General features: G+C 39.3%; 1 protein-coding gene across 1 annotated transcript in view; it reads right to left on the bottom strand.

Moving 5' to 3' along the window:
* Nucleotides 1–23544, bottom strand: part of CSMD1 (CUB and Sushi multiple domains 1) — a 1184580-nt gene that overhangs the window by 823574 nt on the left and 337462 nt on the right. Inside the window, exon 3 of the mRNA XM_082756691.1 lies at nucleotides 1646–1758. Coding sequence (XP_082612817.1) covers nucleotides 1646–1758 — 113 coding nt within the window. The remainder of the gene's footprint in view (nucleotides 1–1645; nucleotides 1759–23544) is intronic.

Genomic DNA, 23544 nt, shown 5'->3' with positions numbered 1-23544 from the left:
CTGATACCTGCTATATATGGAACAGGAGCCAAAAGGGATCACTCAAAAAAAAAAAAAAAAAAAGAGGCAGGGACAGTTACAGGTATTCTTGATCTATGAGCTTTCAATAAGCCTATTGTCCCTTACAGCAGTCATGTTTGATACAGAACTCATTCTGAGTCCTCATAAAATAAACACCTAACCCCTGACTACTGCAAAGCCTTCTCAAACCACTGCCAGTCCATACTCTGTGACACTGTCACTGGAGAGTTATCCACCATTTTGGGGGAGCTGAATGTCATATTTCAAAGTCAATTTAAAGCTCATGCACAGTGCCAGGCTTACAGAAATAAATATGGAAGGGGGCAGTGTTGTTTAATTGGAGAATGGCACTATTTTTCAATGTTAATTACAGCTCTTCCTGCCCTTTTTTTTTTTTAAAACCCCCACAAGAATGTAGGCCAGCAGGAAGTGTCATTATCTTACAGCCTGTGGCTCTGTGCATGTTCCTAAGTTGACAGTCAAGAGACGTCCTTTAGCATTCTTCATGTCTTTTTCCGTACAAAAAAAAAAAAGAAGCGACGACTGCTCAGCTTGCATAAAAGGATGAAATGTGCTATCATACTGCTAGAAGAGAAAGATACACATATGTAGAAAACAACTTCCTACTGAGAAAACAGCGATGGTTCCTGGTGTTTATGATATCTGAAGGACCTTCTCAGCTTATCAAATAAAACTTAAAGAATACTAAAATGAAACTTTCCTCACAGCCCTCACCCAAATATAGACCAAGTAAAAAGAAAACCAAGAGAAAGAAAGAGGCAGTCCTGTTATTCAGCTAACAAGGTTATGGAGGACAACGGAAAAGGGGAATAGCAACCAGGAAAAGAAAGATACTCCTGGGCTACCCACACCAACCAGAAAAAGCACAGAAAGTTAATAACACACATCAAACTAGTCTTCACACTCAGTTTGAGCGTGATCCTGAAGTTATATTCAAAACACCTTCACTATCCAACTCTAAGCAGAGTTTACATATCTCAAAGTCTTTTGTACAAGTCATCATATTACAGAAATTGATTCAGTCTGGTTTTATGGCTTAAGTCTTGAAGACATTAAAAGCTTGGCCTCACTTTTCCCCTCAGAACTGTGCAGTCATGACCATACTGTAACATCTTCCATAGAACTGGCTTTGAACTGCTTTGCTTTTTGAAATCAAACAAACAAAAAACCCTTGTATGTACATATACATACATTTTCCCCCTAAGAAGATTACCGATTGATTTTTCAGGATGAGTTAGGATCCATATCTCATCTCATTTTTATCATTAAACCCCTTTAGTCAGGCATTGCCTAAAGAAGTTGTCAAAATAAATTTAGGAAATAATAAGAAACCCATTTAAACATAAGCATTTCTGAATCCAGCTTTAGAAACCCAATCAATTTGATTAAAAATCACTGCAGAAATTAAAATATTAGTTTGATTGAATTCAATTTCAAAATCAAGACTATGACTACGATGTAGTAAAATTTAATTATGCCAGAAAAAAAGTTTATGCAATAGTCAATGATCATTCAAACCCCAAACAATGAAAACTGAAGCACATTTCAACATCAAAAACATATGTCAAGTAAAATAAAGACCAAGTAGAAAAATAATTCTTACCTTCATAGATAGCTTTGAAACCTTGTGCACTAACAGCAAAGTCTGTGGTGAAACAGAGGGTGAGGATAGATCCTGTGCTCACAATAGATGATGGCAGCTGAAATCCAGATAACCTGCACAATAAAAAAGGCACAAACAGTTAAAACCTTTAAAATAAAGCTCTCTTCATATGAATTAAATGTGTTTAGCCTTATAACTTCACGTTCCCACAACCAAGCAGCCAATATGTTATGTTTTTTTGCTCCTCTTGCAATAAATATTCACTGCAAAATTTCAACATGTTCTTGAGCTTTTTAGCCCTATTTTAACCCTTCTGCCTGTGCACTTTCCAAGACAGCTCACTGAAATATGTGTTTGAAACTATCAGAAACAAAGAATTTTTGGATTGGATTCATTTTAAGATCAATATATGTAAGTTTAGGGCACCAGAAGTAGATAACCAGGTCTTGATTCACAGAGCTATTTGATAGTTTGGACTATCCCATCTGTCCTCCAGCTGCTTCCTCAGAAAAACAAGGATCTTATATGTTCCACTGTTAACTGGCTGTTCTGTCACCTGACTGGAATACCAAAGAAAACTTCCATCTTACAACTTCAAGAAGAAACATACCTTCCATTTCCCATCTTACAGGCATTCATACCTTTAGATAAAAACAGAATTTTGGACATACTATCCTTATGCTGCAATACCAGTTCTAAGTTAATTTCTCCAAACAAATGTTTTGATGCATTTTGAGGATAAAACAGATGGAGAAAAAAAAAATGTTTACTTTTTTATTGAAACATCAATAAAGACAATGTTACACCTGGTTGACATTGATTAGATGGATGAGGAGCCCATTGAGAGCTTATAGGGCAGAATTAAATGCCTTCAAGTGCAGGGACAGACAGGTGACAATATAATGGGGGGTCTGCTACAGATCACCTAACTGAGATGACTGAGTAGACAAAGCCCTCTATGGACAGATAGGAGCAGCCTCACATTCACAAGCCCTTGTCCTCATGGAGTTTTCAACCACCCCAGTATCCACTGTAGGGACAACACAGCAGGCTTTAGAAGTGGGTGAACCTGATGAAGTTCAACAGGGCCACATGCAAGGTCCTGTATCTGGGTTAGGGCAATCCCAAGCACGAACACAAGCTGGGTGGAGAATGGATTGAGAGCAGCCCTGAGGAGAAGGACCTGGGGGTGTTGAGGTTTAGATTAGATACAATGAAGAAATTCTTTATTCAGAGGGTGGCAAAGCACTGGAACAGACTGCCCAGAGGAGCTGTGCATGCCCCATCCCTGGAAGCATTCAAGGCCAAAATTCTTGTGTTCAGACTTGCTAGCGGCTTCTTGGAAGGAAAAAAAAAAAAAAAAACAAACAAAACAAAAAAAAAAACACTTTGATAGAGTTGTAATTTGGATAGTTAAGAAAAACTGTGCCTTTAAAAAAAATCTTCTTTGCCTTTGAAGTTTACTTTATGCTATAGTTCATTAATGGCATCTGGAACTGCAGTGGATAAACACCTAAACAGCACACTAGTACAACAGATACACTGAACTACAAGTTCTGTGCAAAATTGGGTTTATTTAGGACCACCTTCAGTTCTCATATATAAAAATATCCAAGGTGAACACCATGCTTGAATTACAGGAGTCAGGTGGTACCCAGTCTCTTTCCAATTTTGAGGTTTGGAAAATAGGAGTGACTCTGATGAGTCAAAGATCGAAGTCAGTGAGGAGAGCTTTAAATGTTGATGAAGGCATATAGCTTTTTTCTGACTTCTGTTGCTTTGGCTTTCTGCTATTTATTTTTTTTTAAACGTTGTCTCCCATGTGCTAATTAACTGTTTGCTTTAATCTTTTCACCTTCTGTGTACTTGTCAACCTATTACTCCTTTTTCTTTCCACCTCATTAACTCCAATTCTGGAATTAACCAACTTGATTTTTTCCCCTCAATCCACAAGCCCCAGAACTACCATGAGGCTTGCCACATCTTATGTTCAGGCTTTTGCATGTTCCATTACCTTCACTATCTATTTAGATGTTGCAGTTTTTAGTGAAACGTGCTTCTTGCTCTATTTTAATAAATCATAGTGGTTATCACTACTGCCCTACATCTGTAGTGTACTGTTATGACAGCTCATCATTAATTTATATTATGTATTTTCTGATCTAACATCTGTTTTTTTCCTTCTTTGAGAAGTGATTTAAAAGACCTGTGTTTCAGGAAACTTGTGTCTATTCTGGGGGAAAGAAAGTCAGGTTGAAACAGAAGATAGAAGGAGATGCCTCAACACATTGCCCTACATAGGCAAAAAAAAAAAGTATAAATGCAGAACCACACAGCTTGAGCTACCTCATTCCTGATCATCGTCTGCTCCATTTGACATGACTTTAGTTCATATAAATGAACCCATTTGAGTAGTGACTGGACAGCTTAAACTCCTGTTGTTGTTTTTAGGCCTGCTTGTTTTGATTCTATTACAATAATATCACTCCTCTAATATGGACTCTTCAGCTGTTCAGTAAGTTTCTGTACCATCCTCCTTGAAATACTAGTTCATTTGTTAAGTTAATTGACATTGAAGTTCACATTAAAGGAAGACAAATAGTTCTTTTACACTTTTAATCAGTACACCTAAATATTTTACAACCTACAAAAAGGCAAGCATGTGGTAAACTTAAAGGAAATAATACATCAACTTGAAATATGTTTCTTAGGATCACAACAATACCAAAAACTTGCAAAAAGATTATGGGAAAGCCTCCAATTGAAGAATTCTGTGTTTCTGTTGTTAAACAGATTGCCTGGGTGCCTCTACAGTAGTCTTGCTGTCTGGAATACTTCAGAAAGCATTTTTTTCATAGTACTCGAATTCAGTGACATCAAATGCCATGAAAGTGAGAGCAAACTAAAACTAGACAGCAAATTCTTCAAGGTAATTTCTGGAAGTAAAACGCTGCTAACCTAACAAGTCACCTCCCTCCCCTTAAAAAATACCTTTTCTAGGTAATTATAGAATATGAATCATAATTTGTTTTGCACATTCACTTCATTATGTGAACAAAAACACAATCACATGTTGCTTTAATTTGGAAGTGTACTTTGGCAACTAACATCCAGGACTTAACTGCATAAGAACGGGAGCTGTTTAGATGTACTGGTGTGTGCCAAGAAAGCAGAATTGTTTCAAGTGCCCTGCTATTAAGACATCCATTTGATAAACTTGCACTACTTCATACTGAGCATGAGAATACTTTAAAATATTGATACTTCCTTAACTTTCAGTAGCATGAATTGGCATAAAATGCACACTAATGCATTCTTAAACCATAGAGGAAATGTACTTTGCTTGTCTGTAATGAAGAAACAAAATATCTAATTGGAAACACAATGGTACACCAGTACTGACTTTAGCCTTCAACCAAGAAACAAATATTTGATCCTGTGTTTTCATCTCTAAACTTGCTGCAGCAAGTACCTTGGAGGGCTGCCAAGATGTCCAGGGGCCTGGAGCACACAATGTACAAGGAGCATCACAGGGAATATATGTTGAGTCCTTACAAGATGACAACTAAAAGGTGAACCTTACTTCTGTCTTCTTACTGCTACCTATTGAGACAGCATAGAAAACGACAATGCAGTTTGAAAAAAGAAACTAGATCTGAAGATGAGAAGAAAGACAAGTGGCCACAAGAGAAAACTCAGTTTTATACTAGGAAAAAGCATTCACCATGATGGCGGTCAAATGTTGGACCAGCTGCCTAAGAAGATCTGGTACCTCCATCCCTGGAGATGCTGAAAACCCAACAGAATCACACACAGAATCATCTAGGTTGGAGGAGACCTCAAGATCACTGAGTCCAACCTCTGACCTAACACTAACAAGTCCTCCACTAAACCATATCCCTAAGCTCTACATCTAAACGTCTTCTAAAGACCTCCAGGGGTGGTGACTTCACCACTTCCCTGAGCAGCTCGTTCCAATGTCTAACAACCCTTTCAGTAAAGAAGTTCTTCCTAACATCCAACCTAAAACTCCCCTGGTGCAACTTTAGCCCATTCCCCCTCGTCCTGTCACCAGGCACGTGGGAGAACAGACCAACTCCCCACCTCACTACAGCCTCATGTAAGGTACCTGCAGAGTGCGATAAAGTCGCCCCTGAGCCTCCTTTTCTCCAGGCTGAACCAGCCCAGCTCCCTCAGTCGCTCAGTCTCAGGTGACCCTGCTCAGTCTCTTGGTAACACTGCACCTATGTGGTCAAGCCCCTTGCAGTGCATAATGAAGCTCTTTGTGAATCCTCTAGAGAGTTACACAAATGGCTTGGTACAGCTAGAGATTAAAATGTAACCCAAAACCAGAAGCGTACCCCACCACATCCCAAAAACAAGTTAGCCAGCAACCTCTGCTAAATAACATTCTATTAAGGTAATTCCAAGCACTTAAGATTATAAGACTACAAGGTCTAAAGACTCTACAGCCAGCAAAACGTCAGAAAAAAAGCTCCAGAAATATAAGAAACTGTCCCTAGCCCTGAAAAAGACTACACCTTACATGTCTACTCCCGCTGTTTTCAGATACTTACTGGCACAGGGAACTCAGATGATACATTTCCCCTAAACCCTGTCTCATCACTTTAAAACCAAGGCTGTAACTTTGATAATATTTGACATACAGGTCACATCAGCCCATACACTCTGACCCACCTAAAGAATCCTGCAAGGGGCTGAAGGAAAAACAAAACACTTACCACCCAAAGAACAGCTCTGGCAGAAGAAACTCTCAGGGGCTGGGGGAGGAAGGGGGGGGGGGCACCTGCAGCTTATATATCATTAGGCCCACCTGTCACCCAACCAATCACCTGGGAAAGGGTGATTGGTTGGGGGCAAAGCAAAAAAAAAAAAAAAAAAAAAAAAAGTAGAAGTCAAACAAAACCAACACAGCTGCTGCTGATCTTGCTTATCTGGCTTAGCTCAACAGTGTGCAAAGCAGAGCACAGAGGACTGGTCTGTTTCTAAAAGCAACAATTCCCATGCCCTTGCTTCAGCTTTGAAAATTGGAAGGACAAAATGACCAAGTAACTAACTGAAACTATTTCAACTGGAATTAGCTCAAACTGTTCTTCACACTTCCTTTATACTCAGGATGGATGAAGACATCTCTATATTAATTCTCTTAGATTTATAGCTGCAATAAGAGAGCAATAAGGTCGCCCCTGAGCCTCCTTTTCTCCAGGCTGAACAAGCCCAGCTCCCTCAGCCGCTCCTCGTAGGACTTGTTCTCCAGGCCCCTCACCAGCTTCGTCGCCCTTCTCTGGACCCACTCAAGCACCTCAATGTCCTTCTTGTAGTGAGGGGCCCAAAACTGAACACAGTACTCGAAGTGCGGCCTCACCAGAGCCAAGTACAGGGGGACGATCACTTCCCTAGACCTGCTGGTCACACTGTTTCTTATGCAAGCCAGGATGCTGTTGGCCTTCTTGGCCACCTGAGCACACTGCTGGCTCATACTCAGCCGACTATCCACCATCACTCCCAGGTCCTTCTCTGCCTGGCAGCTCTCCAACCACTCATCTCCCAGCCTGTAGCTCTGCTTTTTTTTTTTTTTTTTTTTTTTTTTTGTTTTGTTTTTTTATTGTTGTTGTTGTTGTTTTTTTGTTTGTTTTTTGTTTTGTTTTTGTTTGTTTGTTTTTGTTTTTTTTGTGTTTCTTTTTTTGTTTGTTTTTTTTGGGGGGGTTGTTATGGGATGAACTTATAGGGTCATTAAGCGATGAGCTTATAGGGTCATTATGGGATGAACTTACGGGGTCTTTTGAGGTCATTATAGGACAACCTCATAGTGTCATTACAGGATGGCCTTATAGGGTCTTTATGGGACAACCTTATAGGGTCTTCTGGGGTTATAATGGGATGGTCTTATAGGGTCATTATGGGATGAAGTTATGGGGTCATTATAGGGCAACTTTATGGGGTCATCATAGGACAACCTTATAGCGTCACTATAGGGCAACATTTGGGGTCACTATGGGATGAATTTATGGGGTCGATATAGGACAACATTATGGGGTTGTTGTAGGACATCCTTATAGGGCCGTTATAGGACAACATACGGGGTCGCTATAGGACGAGCTTATGGGACCGTTACAGAACGACCCTATAGAACCATTATAGGGCCATTATATGGCCAGGAAGAGCTCGACGGGGCAATGGTCACTCTCCATCACCTTATTGAGGATCTTACTATCGCACAGCGCGCTGGCCAGCCGCCGGGACAGCAGGCAGGAGTCGAGGCGCCACCCCACAGGGGTATGGGGCTGGGGGGCGCCCCACCCCATAACCACCCCGTAACCACCCCATATAGAAAACAATGACGTCATTTATTGTAATTTTGGGTGGGTTTCAGACATTTTGGGTTGGCGTTGAACCCAACTCAAGACGCAAACCCAATGGAAGGACCTAACGGGGTCATTATAGGGTGAGTTATGGGGTAGTTATGGGATGAACTTATAGGGTCATTTTGGGATGAGTTATGGGGTCGTTTTTGGGTTGTTATAGGATGATTTTATGGGGTCATTATGGGGTCTTTTGAGGTCGTTATAGGACGACCTCAGTGTCATTATAGGATGAGCTTGTAGGGTCATTATGGGACGATCTTATAGGGTCGCTATAAGACAACCTTATAGGGTCTTTTGGGGTCATTATAGGATGAACTTACGGGGAACTTATACAACATGTGAAACTGAGCACATGGTAACAGGGCCCTGAACAGCATAATCCACCTTCAGATTTGGCTCCAATTTCAATAGGAAATAAGATCAGATAACCATACTCTCTCCTAAATTACTCAATGAATCCATGACCCACAAGAAAGGTATTGCCACAGTCTCTACCACAAGCTACAATAGAAGCCAGCACACTCAATAGTTCATGAGGAAATATGCAAGTATTATCAGACTAACAAGTTTATTAAGGACTGAATTTTTGCTGAGTGTAATTAAGAAGTTTTAGTAAGTCCCAACTGTCCACATAGCAACTGACCCGCATTCAAGTGCAGTTAATTTGAACGGGTCTTCACAGGTGTTTCAAAGGCACCCCGACATAAAAGTAACTCTGTTCCTCTTCCCTTCAACTATAACTATAACGTTCTTGTTCCCAGTCCTATCACTACATGATTTATTATTTTTAAATAAGAAATATTTTGCACTGCCCTCCTGGTTGAGGTGGTTAGATGAGGAACATCTAGAACAGCAGCTAGAGCAACTCCACCAGAAACAGATATCCAACATGGAGAATCTCATTTCTTCAGTCCACATTAGCAAGAACATGTACCAATTCCACAATTGCCAATAAACAGTGTATACATGGGGAGGCAAAAATAGAAGCACCTTAAGCATTTTATTTGCTAAATGTAGTACTAACTGATGTATTCAGGTTATCATGTGTGAAAATTTCATTAATGGTTAAGAAATTATTTTGGGTAATCTAAGAGTGGAAAAAACACAGTAAAAAAAAAAAAAAAAAAAAAAAAAAAAAAAAAAAAAAAACAGAGAGAGAGGGACTTCTTCTTAAGGACCAGTTCTTTTTTCGAATTAGGCCAATAAAATCAATGAAAACTAGGTTTAGAAAGAGAATCAGATTTGTTACAGATCTTTAGAGCTGTTCCTGGCATGTGTGTGTGCATGCAAGACCTCATATCTGTACAGCTTGTTCCCTGGAGGATTCTTGAAAGAAATAGCTAACTTCAGACAACTTTTTGGTCAAATGAAGTGTAGTTATCAGATACCAATGGCAAAAGCTATTCACTAAAAGGATCAATGCCATTAATAGCAAGGTAATAAGTAAGTCCAAGTTCCAATGAATTACCCCTAAAGCAATTTTAGGCAAACCAGCAACAAATGCAAACCTGAGATTTTTTTTTCTCCCAAGTCTATGATAAAATCAGATTTACTTTCTTCTGTAAAGTGGTAGAGGTCATCAACTGCCACATGAAACACCACAGAGCTGTCTGCCATCACTGTCACAGCTTTTTCAGGATTTATACACTATTCCTGAATTTGTCATTAGATCGACGACATCCTTAAGTTCATTATCAAACTTGCCATAACATATAAAAACAGCTACATGGAGGTGCTGCCTCAAAGATTGTGTTGATCAGTAACGCATCAGAAGGTGAGGCAACTCAAAGGGAACTCTGACAAACTAGAACTTCAGACTACTGCAGTTCTCCAGAATTATCTCACTCACATTTTGTTCAATGTGGGATTGTCCTTGAACTTTGCTCTCAATAAAGAGCAAGGAAAAAAACTCCTTTATGTATTTTTTTTTTTTTTAAGAGATCCAACATCACCAAGTCGATAACATGCTATCAATGGTCTGAATTTAAAAAAAAACAACAAACAAACAAACAAACAAACAAAACCAATCAAGGTATGACTATGGATTCCTGGATATCACAGAATCACAGAATTTTCTAGGTTGGAAGAGACCTCAAGGTCATCGAGTCCAACCTCCAACCTAACGCTAACAGCCCTCCACTAAACCATATCCCTAAGCTCTACGTCTAAGCGTCTTTTGAAGACTTCCAGGGATGGTGACTCCACCACTTCCCTGGGCAGCCTGTTCCAGTGCCTCACAACCCTTTCAGTGAAGAAGTTCTTCCTAACATCTAACCTAAAACTCCCCTGGCTCAACTTAAGCCCATTCCCCCTCGTCCTGTCACCAGGCACGTGGGAGAACAGGCCAACCCCCACCTCGCGACAGCCTCCCTTGAGGTACCTATAGAGAGCGATAAGGTCACCCCTGAGCCTCCTCTTCTCCAGGCTGAACAAGCCCAGCTCCCTCAGCCGCTCCTCGTAGGACTTGTTCTCCAGGCCCCTCACCAGCTTTGTCACCCTTCTCTGCACCCACTCAAGCACCTCAATGTCCTTCTTGTAGTGAGGGGCCCAAAACTGAACACAGTACTCGAGGTGCGGCCTCACCAGAGCCAAGTACAGGGGGACGATCACCTCCCTAGCCCTGCTGGTCACGCTGTTCCTGATACAAGCCAGGATGCCGTTGGCCTTCTTGGCCACCTGAGCACACTGCTGGCTCATACTCAGCCGACTATCCACCATCACTCCCAGGTCCTTCTCTGCCAGGCAGCTTTCCAACCATTCCTCTCCCAGCCTGTAGCTCTGCTTGGGGTTATTGCGCCCCAGGTGCACGACCCGGCACTTGGCCTTGTTAAACTTCATGCAGTTGACCTCAGCCCATCGGTGCAGCCTATCCAGATCCTCCTGCAGAGCTTTCCTACCCTCAAGCAGATCGACACACGCACCTAACTTGGTGTCATCTGCGAACTTACTGAGGGTGCACTCGATGCCCTCGTCCAGATCATCGATGAAGATATTAAAGAGGACCGGCCCCAGCACCGAGCCCTGGGGGACGCCACTAGTGACTGGCCTCCAACTGGACTTGGCTCCATTCACCACGACTCTTTGGGCCCGGCTATCCAGCCAGTTTCTAACCCAACGAAGCATACGCCAGTCCAAGCCAAGAGCAGCCAGTTTCTTGAGGAGAATGCTGTGGGAGACGGTGTCAAAAGCCTTGCTGAAGTCAAGGTAGACCACATCCACAGACTTTCCCTCATCCACCCAGCGCGTCACTCTGTCATAGAAGGAGATCAGGTTCGTCAGGCATGACCTGCCTTTCATAAACCCATGCTGACTGGGCCTGATCGCCTGCTTGCCCTGCAAGTGCTGCATGATGACTCTCAGGAGGATCTGCTCCATGAGCTTTCCTGGCACTGAGGTCAAACTGACAGGCCTGTAGTTTCCCGGGTCTGCCCTCCGGCCCTTCTTGTAGATGGGCGTCACGTTTGCTAGCCGCCAGTCGATTGGGACCTCCCCCGATAGCCAGGACTTTTGATAAATGATGGATAGTGGCTTGGCCAGCTCCTCTGCCAGTTCTCTCAGTACCCTTGGGTGGATGCCATCCGGCCCCATCGACTTGTGCACATCCAAGTGCCGTAGCAGGTCACCGAGTTCTTCATGGATAATGAGGGCCACATCCTGCTCCCCATCCCCTTCCACCAGCTCAGGGTACTGAGTATCCAGAGAACATCCGGTATTGCCGCTAAAGACTGAGGCAAAGAAGGCATTGAGCACCTCCGCCTTTTCCTCATCTCTTGTAACTAAGTTTCCCCCCGCATCCAGTAAAGGATGGAGATTCTCCTTAGTCCTCCTTTTTGTGTTGATGTATTTATAGAAACGTTTTTTGTTATCTTTAACGGCAGTAGCCAGATTGAGCTCCAGATGAGCTTTGGCCTTCCTAATTTTGTCCCTGCACAGCCTCGCTACTTCTTTAAAGTCCTCCTTAGTGGCCTGCCCACTTTTCCAAAGCTTATAAACCCTCTTTTTCCTCCTAAGATCAAGCCACAATTCTCTGTTGAGCCAGGCCGGTCTTCTTCCCCGCCAGCTCGTCTTTGGGCACGTGGGGACAGACCGTTCCTGCGCCATTAAGACTTCCCTCTTGAAGAGCACCCAGCCTTCCTGGACCCCTCTGCCCTTCAGAACCACCTCCCAAGGGACTCCACCAACTAGTGTCCTGAGCAGCTCAAAGTCAGCCCTCCGAAAGTCCAATACAGCGGTTTTACTGGTCCCCTTCCTGGCCTCGCCAAGAATAGTGAACTCCACCATTTCGTGGTCACTCTGCCCAAGACAGCTCCCGACGATCACGTCCTCCACCAGTCCTTCTCTGTTTGTGAAGAGAAGGTCTAGCGGGGCACCACCCCTGGTAGGTTCACTAACCAGCTGCGTCAGGAAGCTATCTTCCACGCTCTCCAGAAACCTCCTAGACTGCTTTCTCAGGGCTGTGTTGTGCTTCCAGGATATGTCAGGGAAGTTGAAGTCCCCCACGAGTACAAGAGCTGATGATTTTGCAACCTCTGTCAGCTGCCTGTAGAATTCCTCATCCGTCTCTGAAGTGTCTCCTTCTTCTGACAGAACTTCTCTCTACTGCATTATACTGTGTATTTCTGCATGATTTCTACCCATTACACAAAAAGTACAGTAACAGAAATGGCTTCATATGTTTCTGTACTAAATGACATTAAAAGAAAACATTGTCTAATATTTGATAAAACTGGGGGAAAAAAAGGACTGCTATAAAGTGTTGTGAAAAAGGAAGCGATGCCATAAACTTATTGTTAGGTGTATAAAAACAATATTTTCTCCATATGAGAAAGAAGCTTCTTCAGTTACTCAAAAGCTAATGATTCTTTAGACCAAAGACACCTCTCAGGTATACTGGGATATGAACCCAGGTGGACCCAGTAAAAGTAAAGTTAAACACATGTAAACATGAATGTGATTTGGTTCAATTAATTAATTAATAATTTTGCTTCAAATAAATCCTAATTTGGCAAATCATGTAAACAGCCAATTTTCATAATTTCATGCTTTTCATAATTATATCACTTACCTGTATCCCTATGGGTAACAGGCTCACTAATGAAAGTAAGATTAGTTTGGTAATAAAAATATAGTACTAAGACCATTGTTAATAATAGCTTACAGATGAGATTTAACATTTCTTATTAAATAAAAAGATTAGGAATTCAATCAGCAAAACTTAGACCTCTCAGTGTTCTTTGTCACCCTTACTTTGTCAAACAATCTAAGATATAATCTTTGAAAATGTTTGCATTAATCAGTTTAAGCTTACATTTATGTGAGCTTTGTCTGAACACTCTCACATGTGGATGCTACTTTCAATCATCTTTTAGATGAGTGTGTTGCATTAATCCATTAATCCACAGCAGCCTATACTGATCCATTATTTTATACAATTGCAAAGTTGAAGCTAGCTGGTATTTCCTATGTCAAAAGGCGTTAGAGAGAGAGCCACGTAAGACTGGGAACAACATTAGAGCAATGAACATTTGATATAACTTCAGAATAAATGAAGATACATCTTATCTGAAACTTTGTTTTATTCTAAATCATAACCATTCTAAATCACTCATAATGCTGTAGATTATATTCATAACCCCACTTGTGAATTGTTCAGAAATGAAAAATGTACAGAACTTCTCATACAAAAGAGAGAGAGAGAGAAAGAGAAAGAAAGAGAGGGAGAAAGAGAGAGAAGGAAGGAAGGAAGGAAGGAAGGAAGGAAGGAAGGAAGGAAGGAAGGAAGGAAGGAAGGAAGGAAGGAAGGAAGGAAGGAAGGAAGGAAGGAAGGAAGGAAGGAAGGAAGGAAGGAAAGAGAGAGAGAGAGAGAGAGACAACCCAAACCTCAAAACCCTATCATAGGAACACAAATGGTATTTTATGCCTCTATAATAAATTTGAATCTGGAAAGGAAAAGTCTGTGGATAGTACTTTTTTTTCTCTTCACACACCAGCCACTAATAACTGAAAAATCACCCACATTTCCACCTCCCTAGGTTTTACAGGCTCACCTTTTATTACAGTATCAGAGTACCTCCACAAAAATCATTGAAATGAAGCCAGCGTAAATGGAAATGGAATGATAACAAGTGGCTTAGAAGCCCTGCAACACACAAAAATAGCCTAAGGGGGAATATAAATTAATTTCTGAAGCTTTCTTTTAGCGTTTTTATAAATTGGATTACAGTAGTAAAAAACTACTCTAGCCTTTTTTGTAATACCACTTTAAGCAAAGGCCTTGTGGCAAAAGAAAATATGCTAGCAAATACTTGAATAGATGAGATTTTAGTACAAACAGCATGTTTTTCCTTTGCAGCAATAGGGAGGTATCTAAAAAAATACAGTACTGTCCAAACATGAATGTATTTCAACAACCACTTTAGACAGTGCTCAATGTTTCTCTGTAAAGAAAACAAAAGATTTATGCCTAGAACTTTATTCTGGTAATGTACACAGGTTCAAATGTACCTTATGTGACACAGTAAAATTTTGAATACTTACATGACTTTGCAGATTTCCATTATCTCTTTTGCACAGGCAAGACTGTCCAGATCCATTCAAAATATACACTAACATGCTAATCACAGAATCATAGAATACCCCAGGTAGGAAAGGACCTACAAGGATCATTGAGTCCAAATGCTGGCTCCACCAAAAAAACAGACTCCGTCTGAGAGCATTGTCCAAATATTTATTGAGCTTTCTCAGGCTTAGTGCCGTGACCATTGCCCTGGAGAGCTTGTCCCAGTGCCCAACCACCCTCTGGGTGAAGAACCTTTTCCTAACACCCAGCCTGACCTACCGTTGTCCCAGCTCCATGCTATTCCTCTGGGTCCTGTTGCTGTCACCAGAGAGAAGAGATCAGGGCCTGACCTCCACTCCCCAAATGATTGAAGTCATTTCCATTAGTAATCCGGGATCTGACAGTTCTTTACGAAATTTTTATTGACATATACCCTTTTTGATAATGAAATGAAACAAGCCAGCTAATTAAAGCTGTACATACTTTAGAGTAAAATATTCTGTTTTGCTATTTTCTAGTGATTATTTTGTAATCGCTCTCATGAAAATGGCATTTTTCCACATTACTGATCACAATTTTTAAAAATGAGAACATAAAAGTGATACAAAATGAAAAACAAGCTAAATAAAGAAACAATTATTTTTAATACATCTTCCACTTTATGAGCCAAACTTTAAAGCTGACTTCTATATCATATTGATCTGTTTTACAGGGATTGGTCTGTTCTCAGCAGATCAATCATTTCCAAAATATTAGAAGTTATATGTCTTAATTATTCCATGTCTTAATTTCCTATTTGCAAAATAAGAATAACATTACCAACTAACAAAATGTTTTTGAAGACATGTGTTTTACAAATTGTAGAGAGAATTAGGGAGATAGGATTAGTAGATTTAAGTATTTCAAATCAATAGAAAGTTTAAATAATGTACTATTTTCTCATTTTAAGCAATTCATTTTGGCAAATGAAATGTAGATCTCCAGAATGTATGGAATATGACTGGAAATATTTATCAGATCTGTATGACAAAAAAATAAATATATAAATAAAAAATCTGTACTTGAGAAAGCACCACTGATGAAGTAATTGCAAAATCAAAAGCTGTTGGAGCAATCAAATGAGACCTTTCCTTACCTTCTCTGTCTTTCCAACCTACTTATATTTTCATCTTAAAGAATCCTCTCAGAGAGTATTTCTCAGAGAGTATTATTATGTTACACATATTATAAATGTGCCCCTAGGACTCTTTTTCACTCACTAAAAAAATGTATCCTGTTTCAGAACTGAGGGAAGAATTTTCACTGTCACCTCATTATGACTTTTTTTTTTTTTTTTTTTTTTTCCCTCTTAAGTTAATTGTTCTGATAGGTCTACTTGAACAGGGTCAGACTTTGACAGTTTCAGACTATCTGCACAAAGCTCACTATATTAACTTTCTGCTCTTGTGTTTTACTCCCAACATTTATTATTATTTTTTTTCTAAGCAAGTGTTTGAAGTCTTTCTGTTATTCCTACTCATCATACGAGGTGTTTAGTACAGTATACATTACTCAATACTTGAATACCTCCTGTCAAAATTGCTGCCTGGCTTGTTTGTACTTTATAAGAAAGAAATCTAGAGGGAATTTCAGCGGGTCATAAAATTCATTTTATCTAAATTTAACTTTTTAAAAAGTCTTCTGATAACTAGTTTTGATAATTTCAAATGGCACTTCCAAGAAGTGTCTGCTGCTCCTTGTACAAAATAGTGGCCAATTCTCAAAACATTTGAGAATTATGTGAGTGCTTAGGGCTAACTTTATACTGTGCTGTATCAAGTATCATATACTCATATTTTCCTAAAGTATATCACTTGCATTATTCAAAACCTTCAAGAAGGTGAGTTGTCATTTGTGTAGTTCAGTGCTGCAATTCAAATATCTAATCTATATGGAGTATGAGGACACTGTAAAAGGAATGGGAGTAGCACTGCACATACAAGAGTATCTGACATAGGCTGTCAAGACACAGAGACATGCTGGTGGTTGGATTTTCACCATTAGATCCATTTACAGTGCAGATAGGTGGGACCGAAGGACAAAATAATAGTGCAGTTTCTTTCTCATCCTCTACTAAGGACTACATACCACAGCAAAGATCCAGAATCCTTATGAAATCTGCATGCTGACTATGTACCTTTGGGAAGTTTTTACTGGTTGCTAGTATGAGATGAAACCCTTAATTTTATATCTTTGCTGCTGTGGTGCTAACAATATTTAGCTAACACATTTTTAATATCTTTATTTTGTTACACTAGCAAGCATTTGCTATCCATTACATTTCTTTGGTAGAGCAGTTAATGAATCCTGGAGTACATTGAATTTATAATCAAATTTTTAGCTTGTTTGTCTTCTTTAGAGCAAAACTCATTGCATTGAAATGTCAGCTTATCACTAATTTTCATTAATTCTTGCCTCATACATATCCTGCTCCATTACATGGTGTAGTTTATTGTACTGAATTCTCATTGTGATCTACCTAAAGTTGCTAGTATGCATACAGATTTTAATGATTACAGTCAAATTGTTCTCTTTATGATGCCATCTTATCAATGCACCCTCTGATCAATAGATCTTCAACATATTCAGAAGTAATGAAGCAGAGCAATCTCCTGCTAAATTTAATAGTGAACACATTTTACTAGCTTGAACCTGAAATATTACATTCCAGAAGTAAGTTTAGAAATATGTCTTACTAAGAAATATCTCACCTCTTTCTTTCTGATCATTTTCTCTGCTTATGTTTTAAGTCACCTCGGTGGAGGTTTGCCCTCGGATGCATAATTTGATGGTTGAGCTCCTCCTATCAGAAAATTCTATCTTGTTCTCCTGTCCTTTAATCCTTACATATATATCATTTTAGGGCTTATGATCATTATTGAGATTATCTATAGTAATATAATTTTTAGTTTGGAACAAATTGTTTCTTACGGATGACTTGCCCTAACAACTGTGTTTAGGTGAGTCATATTTTGATAGTTTAAAATGTTCTCATTCAAAGTGCTTCTTCCAAAGAAAGGAAAGGAATGTATGCAAAATCTTTGTTGCTCATACTTCTAATTTCAGCAAACTTTCCCTTAAAATTTCATTATAATATTTATACTATAAATTGCCTCAAGTGAAGGGCATTGCCTAGTTACTTGAAGCAATACGAATATTGGGCAAATTCTGTCTGTAACATGTATAATAAGATTTCTGCAGGAAAATGGTAGTGCTCTGCATTATCTGTCAGGCTGTTACATTTTGTTTACTCCTGCAGATAATTCTGTGAGAGGTGCCCAAAGCTGCCCTTACTTACCCACATTTGTTTAGATTATGCAAGATCCTGACTATTTGAACAGAGTTAATAGTTTTAGTTTTGTTTTACTTTAATACACTACCACCAACAAACCTAGACAAGTCTGGCTTCTGCCATCCATTTTTATAGGTAGCCTGCAGGCTGCCTGTAAGTACCTACAAGAGAAGGGAGCAGATGTAACATTGTTTGATATGGAGGAAACCTAAGATGGTTGCTTAAAGTCAATTATAAAGGAATTGCTATTGTTGGAGAACTTTCAGCTTTATGTTTTCTGTTGTAACTCAGAACCTCACTCCTATTGTCAGTTGTTCTCATTAATGTTAATAGGAGTTTAAATTAAAGTCAAACCCATTGCTTAGAATTTCTTTCTATGTGGATGTATTTTTATTGTCACTGGCTCCTGTTTATATAGAACAATTAGTAAAGCTTAACTATTCCTCGTAAGGGGGTGTCGAGAGGCAGGAGACCTTTTCTCCATTAACACCAGTGACAGGACCCGCGGGAACAGGGTTAAGCTGAGGCAGGGGAAATTTAGGCTTGACATCAGGAGGGGGTTCTTCACGGAGAGGGTGGTTGCACACTGGAACAGGCTCCCCAGGGAAGTGGTCACTGCACCGAGCCTGTCTGAATTTAAGAAGAGATTGGACTGTGCACTTAGTCACATGGTCTGAACTTTTGGGTAGACCTGTGCAGTGTCAAGAGTTGGACTTGATGATCCTTAAGGGTCCCTTCCAACTCAGGATATTCTATGATTCTATGATTTCTTAGCATTTTCTGACTTGTGGAAATTGTTGTTTTAATATATAAGAAGTCAGCTTTGGTGAAGTGGCTTCCCAAGTCTCTGATGACCTTGGTGGCCAGAGAAGGGATTTAAGACCAGACCATCATACAAGATTCCACATACCTGTTATACCGGCATACCATGGGTTGCAGCAGTACTTAGCTGTTCCCCTGACAAGGTGTTAATGTGGGGATTAACTGCTTAACCAAGTAATGCCTAGTAGGGAAAGGGATAGAGAAATATGAACTAGCTGAGAAGCAATGACTGCAATTCATGTGGATGACAGTACAAATACAAAAAGCAAGAGAACCACTGAGATCAATAACATAACAGGCTTCAGGGGAGCCATCTATGGAACTGAGAAAGAAGAGCACAAGATGTGAATGAAGATAGTATTCAAAGCAGATATGGAAGAAAGAAGACATGGGAAGCAATGGTATGTTATGGAAAAAGTTATTTAGCCTTAGTTTACGTTTAGAGAATTTGGCTGACCTGAAAAAGTTTCTCCTACAAATTTCTTCAAGGAAGAAATTATCATAAAAGTTTTTAAAGACAGACTACTGCGTATTTTCTGAATGAAAAGAATATTTTTTTCAAAGGAAAATGTTTATATTTCTCTGTTAGGTTTCAGATTCTGCTAAATTGCTTGTAGCAAATGAAGGAGTAGACTGTTCTCCAGGATTCAGATCCTCCTTTCATTCAATATCTAAAACAACCTATTTCTCTCCAACAACTTTTAAAAATGCATAGATAGACTAGCCTCCATGATTAAAGTTTGCCTTTTTGAAATAAACCTAAGAAGAAAGCTACCTGGATGGAGATATGAGATGGGAGTGAGAAAGGCAACTGGGAAAACTGTGTAAGGATAAGGACAATTCTCTGCAAGTGAACTAGAATAAAAAGACAGATAATAACAAAGAAGATGGAACACAAACCAAGTATGAATGCTGCCTTTCTTGCCATTGCTGTTAATAAAAACCATAATGGTTTAGAGAAGTAAGGTATGCTCAGAGGGCAATTATCAATGTGAGCGCAGAGTCCCTGTTTCAAAAAATTCAAATAACTAAGCAGAAATGAGCTGTGAATTTCCAAATTTCCATTTCCAAATGCAAATTCATAAGGAAAGAAAAAGTGAAAGAGGGAAGGCAGGGGTACGTAAGGAACTATCTCCCTACAAATGGTTAAAAAGAGGAAAAGGGGAGGAGAGGAGAGGAGAGGAGAGGAGAGGAGAGGAGAGGAGAGGAGAGGAGAGGAGAGGAGAGGAGAGGAGAGGAGAGGAGAGGAGAGGAGAGGAGAGGAGAGGAGAGGAGAGGAGAGGAGAGGAGAGGAGAGGAGAGGAGAGGAGAGGAGAGGAGAGGAGAGGAGAGGAGAGGAGAGGAGAGGAGAAGCAACTTCAACATGTTCTTTATGACTCAATTTTATTGCTCCATCTTGACTGTGCTAAGAGACCACTTACTGTGGTTGCTTTTTGGATAGGTGTGTTTTGGATATGCTTCTCCTGTTCTATGAAAATGCTTATATTTAATATGTACAATATATATTTAATATATAATATATCCTATTTTACTTCCTGACAACAAGAGTTTGTAGGAAGTTATCTTTTTCCTGTGACTGAGAGTTTTGAGTTTTGATGAATAGTGAAATTTAAAAAAAAAAAAAAAAAAAAACACATTTAACTCGCCAGCACCTCAGGAGGTGATGCCCGGAAAATTGCCAGTTCTGATACAGGTGGTGCAGCTGCAGTAGTAGTATCATTTTTATTATTATTATTTTATTTTAAAGAGGAAATAAATAATCCTGGAGTTGTGAGATATTTCCTTGTATACGTTCTACTAAATTAAGTACATGCTTATAAAATTTTGATAAAATTGTACCTTTTCCATTGAAAGAAGTCTTCTTAGTGGAAGACTTCTGAGTACCTCTAATGATATCCTTCATATAGATGACAAATTCAGTCATAACTGAACAGAAGAATACATATAATTCTGCAAATCACTGCATCTGAGATTTACATAACTATATGGTGATTGAGAGCTAAACTTAAACTTGCAGTGCTATCCACTCCAGATAATGAACAGACAAAATTCAGAAGTCGGTGGATCTAAATCCCCTAATAGTTTAATTACAAGATGGGAAAGTGTTAGACAGGAGAGAGATCACTAGCAGTCTATTCATGTCATGGTTTTTGTATCAGTCTTATCAGAAATGTTTATTATTAGCTGAAGAATATATCTATATTAGGAGCATGATAGTGAAACAAAACTAGAAAAAAGTATTGACAAAAAGGAGGATTAGCTCATAAAATTTAGATAGAAAAATGGAAATTATGAGATAACATTGAGGGCTGGGAAAAGAAATAGAATAAATTGATAAGTAAGATAGACATCTCTTAAGATAGGAAGAATATTTTTCTTTCATTGATTCAAGGAAGATGACCTGATTTTATGCCTAATTTTAGACATAAAATTAGCTGAAATTAATGATATTTCTAGAGACTAATAAAAAAGAATTAAAAAAAAAAGTTGGGAGCATATTGACAAACTAAAATGACCGACTCTAGCAACAGGCTGTTTAGATGCTTGCGTACTGAAGTCATGACCTGTGTAAGGCATAGGATGAATTAGCTCGAGAAAAGAAGGTAAAAGTATGACCTAAAGCAGTATTTTATGACCTAATTGTAGAAGAGTTTAATGAAGAAGAAGGAGATATACTTTTCTCAGATGTGTCCAGTGAAAAGGTGAGAAACAACAGTTTTTATGTGCAACAAGGAAACGTGAATATAAGAAAGAAGATATTGAAAAATACTTAATCACCTTTTCAGTGCCGTGTTACTATTCAAACAGAAATTGCTCTTAGGAAAGTAATACGGCTTACTACATACACAATATTACACAGCTCATAGTTAGCTTCTAATGCCACAGGCTGCCAGAAGAAGCTTCTTCTGCCTGAATTATACCAATCTTTTTTAGGGCCATTTCCTCACTTCATTGTTCCTGAGCACCTCAACACCTCCTACTTCGTTTGTTTGTTTTTCTGAGAGGTACCAACCCTCAATTTTAGGCTAATGATATTGGTATTATGGAGTATTTGCATACTAAACACATGCTTTGTGAGTAAACACTATGTTAGTAACACTGGAAATTTAGCAGAAAAAATAGCAGCTGAAAATGCTGTGATGATGATAAGATCCCTTTTTCAACAATGCTTCTCATTAAGAAGCAGATAACCCAAACTAGACACTCACTTTACACTCACCACCACAATGGCCAATGATGTTGTGGGTTAAAAAAAAAAAAAAAAGAGGATAATTTTTTTCCAGTCATCTCTATTTTGCATATTCTTGCTTTTCTGACACATTCTTCTATTGAGAATATACTTTAACAATTCCATATTGGCTGTGTGTGTTCTCTAATGCTCACACAACATGTGCTACCAGTCCTGCAGAAGCTATTTGATACAAATATGGCATGTTTTAGGACATAATCCTAAAACATAATAAGACTCAAATCACAGAAATGTGTAGTCCTTCCTAATGTAGAAAGGAGAAGAATGGAGAGAGTGATGAAAAGAATTCTATCAATTTGCATTACTTTTTAAATAATTTACTTAACATGTCCATTCCTCCAAAAACAGAGGAGTGTAGTAATTTTGTGCGGGTGTTTTGGGGGCTGAACAGGCCATTCTATGAGACAAGGAAAGCAACATGTACAAACATTTGTGTCCGTAACTTCTGGCCTAGCAGAATGACTAAAAATGTAAATATAACACTTTTAATTGATACATTATTTAACAACATTTGGAATTCTAAAGAAAATATGCTAGCAAGTAACTTCTTCCTATATATAAAAAATATGTGGAAAATCTATTCCTTAACCACCTGCCTATGAAATATGGAAACTAAAAGGAGGAAGACTTCATTTTTTAAGACATAAAAAGAAATAAGGATGACCAGGTTTTATGATGTAGGGTTAACTGATTCAATTTTGTTTTAATACATGTACTGAAAAGCCACATCAAAAAAAATAACAGAATGGCGGAGGCTGGCAGGTACCTCTGGAGGCCGTCTGGTCCAAACCCCTGCTCAAGCCAGGACACCCAGAGCAGGGTGCCCAGGACCATGAAAATCTCCACAACCTCTCTGGGAAACCCGCTCCTGTGCTCAGTCACCATCATGATTAATAAATATTTCCTGATATTCAGGAGGAACTTTCTGTGTGTGTTTCAGTTTTTGTCCACTGCCTCTTGTCCTGGGACTGGGCACCACTGAAAAGAGCCTGGCCTCATCCAGAGAGCAGTTGTGGTGTTTAGCTGCCTAGCATGGTAAAAACACCACTTCATACCCTCCCTTCAGGTATTTATAGACTTTGATCAGATCCCATCTGAGCCTTCTCTTCTCCAGGCTGAACAGTCCCAGCTCTCTCAGTCTGTGCTCCTAGAAACCTTCAGCAAAGGCCCCAGTGCCTTCAGCATCTTTGTGGTCTTTCTTTGGACTCTCTCCAGTAATGCGATGTCCCTCTTTTACTCTTTCACAAATAACATTAAAAAAAAATCTTTAAACATTTTTATAAGTCTGCTGAGACCACCAAGCCATTCTTTTTATTTGCTACTCTTCTTTGTAATATATAGAAGCAACAGCAGTAAAGATCAACCAGTAAAATCCTTAATTGATTTTTCTTCAAGCAATCCAAATGCTGTTTCATTTAAATCTCTTATGCAGCTTTAACATTATGGTCTGGTCAGTATCACTGCTTGTGATAAATCTCTTTACATAATGGTGCAATATTCTCTCTATATTAATACACCATCACAAACATTTCTTTAGAGTATTTCTAAAAT

The sequence above is a fragment of the Aythya marila genome, assembly GCF_965140915.1.
Source record: "Aythya marila genome assembly, chromosome: 3".
Taxonomy (NCBI): Eukaryota; Metazoa; Chordata; class Aves; order Anseriformes; family Anatidae; genus Aythya; species Aythya marila.
This window is presented reverse-complemented; position numbering and strand designations above follow the sequence as displayed.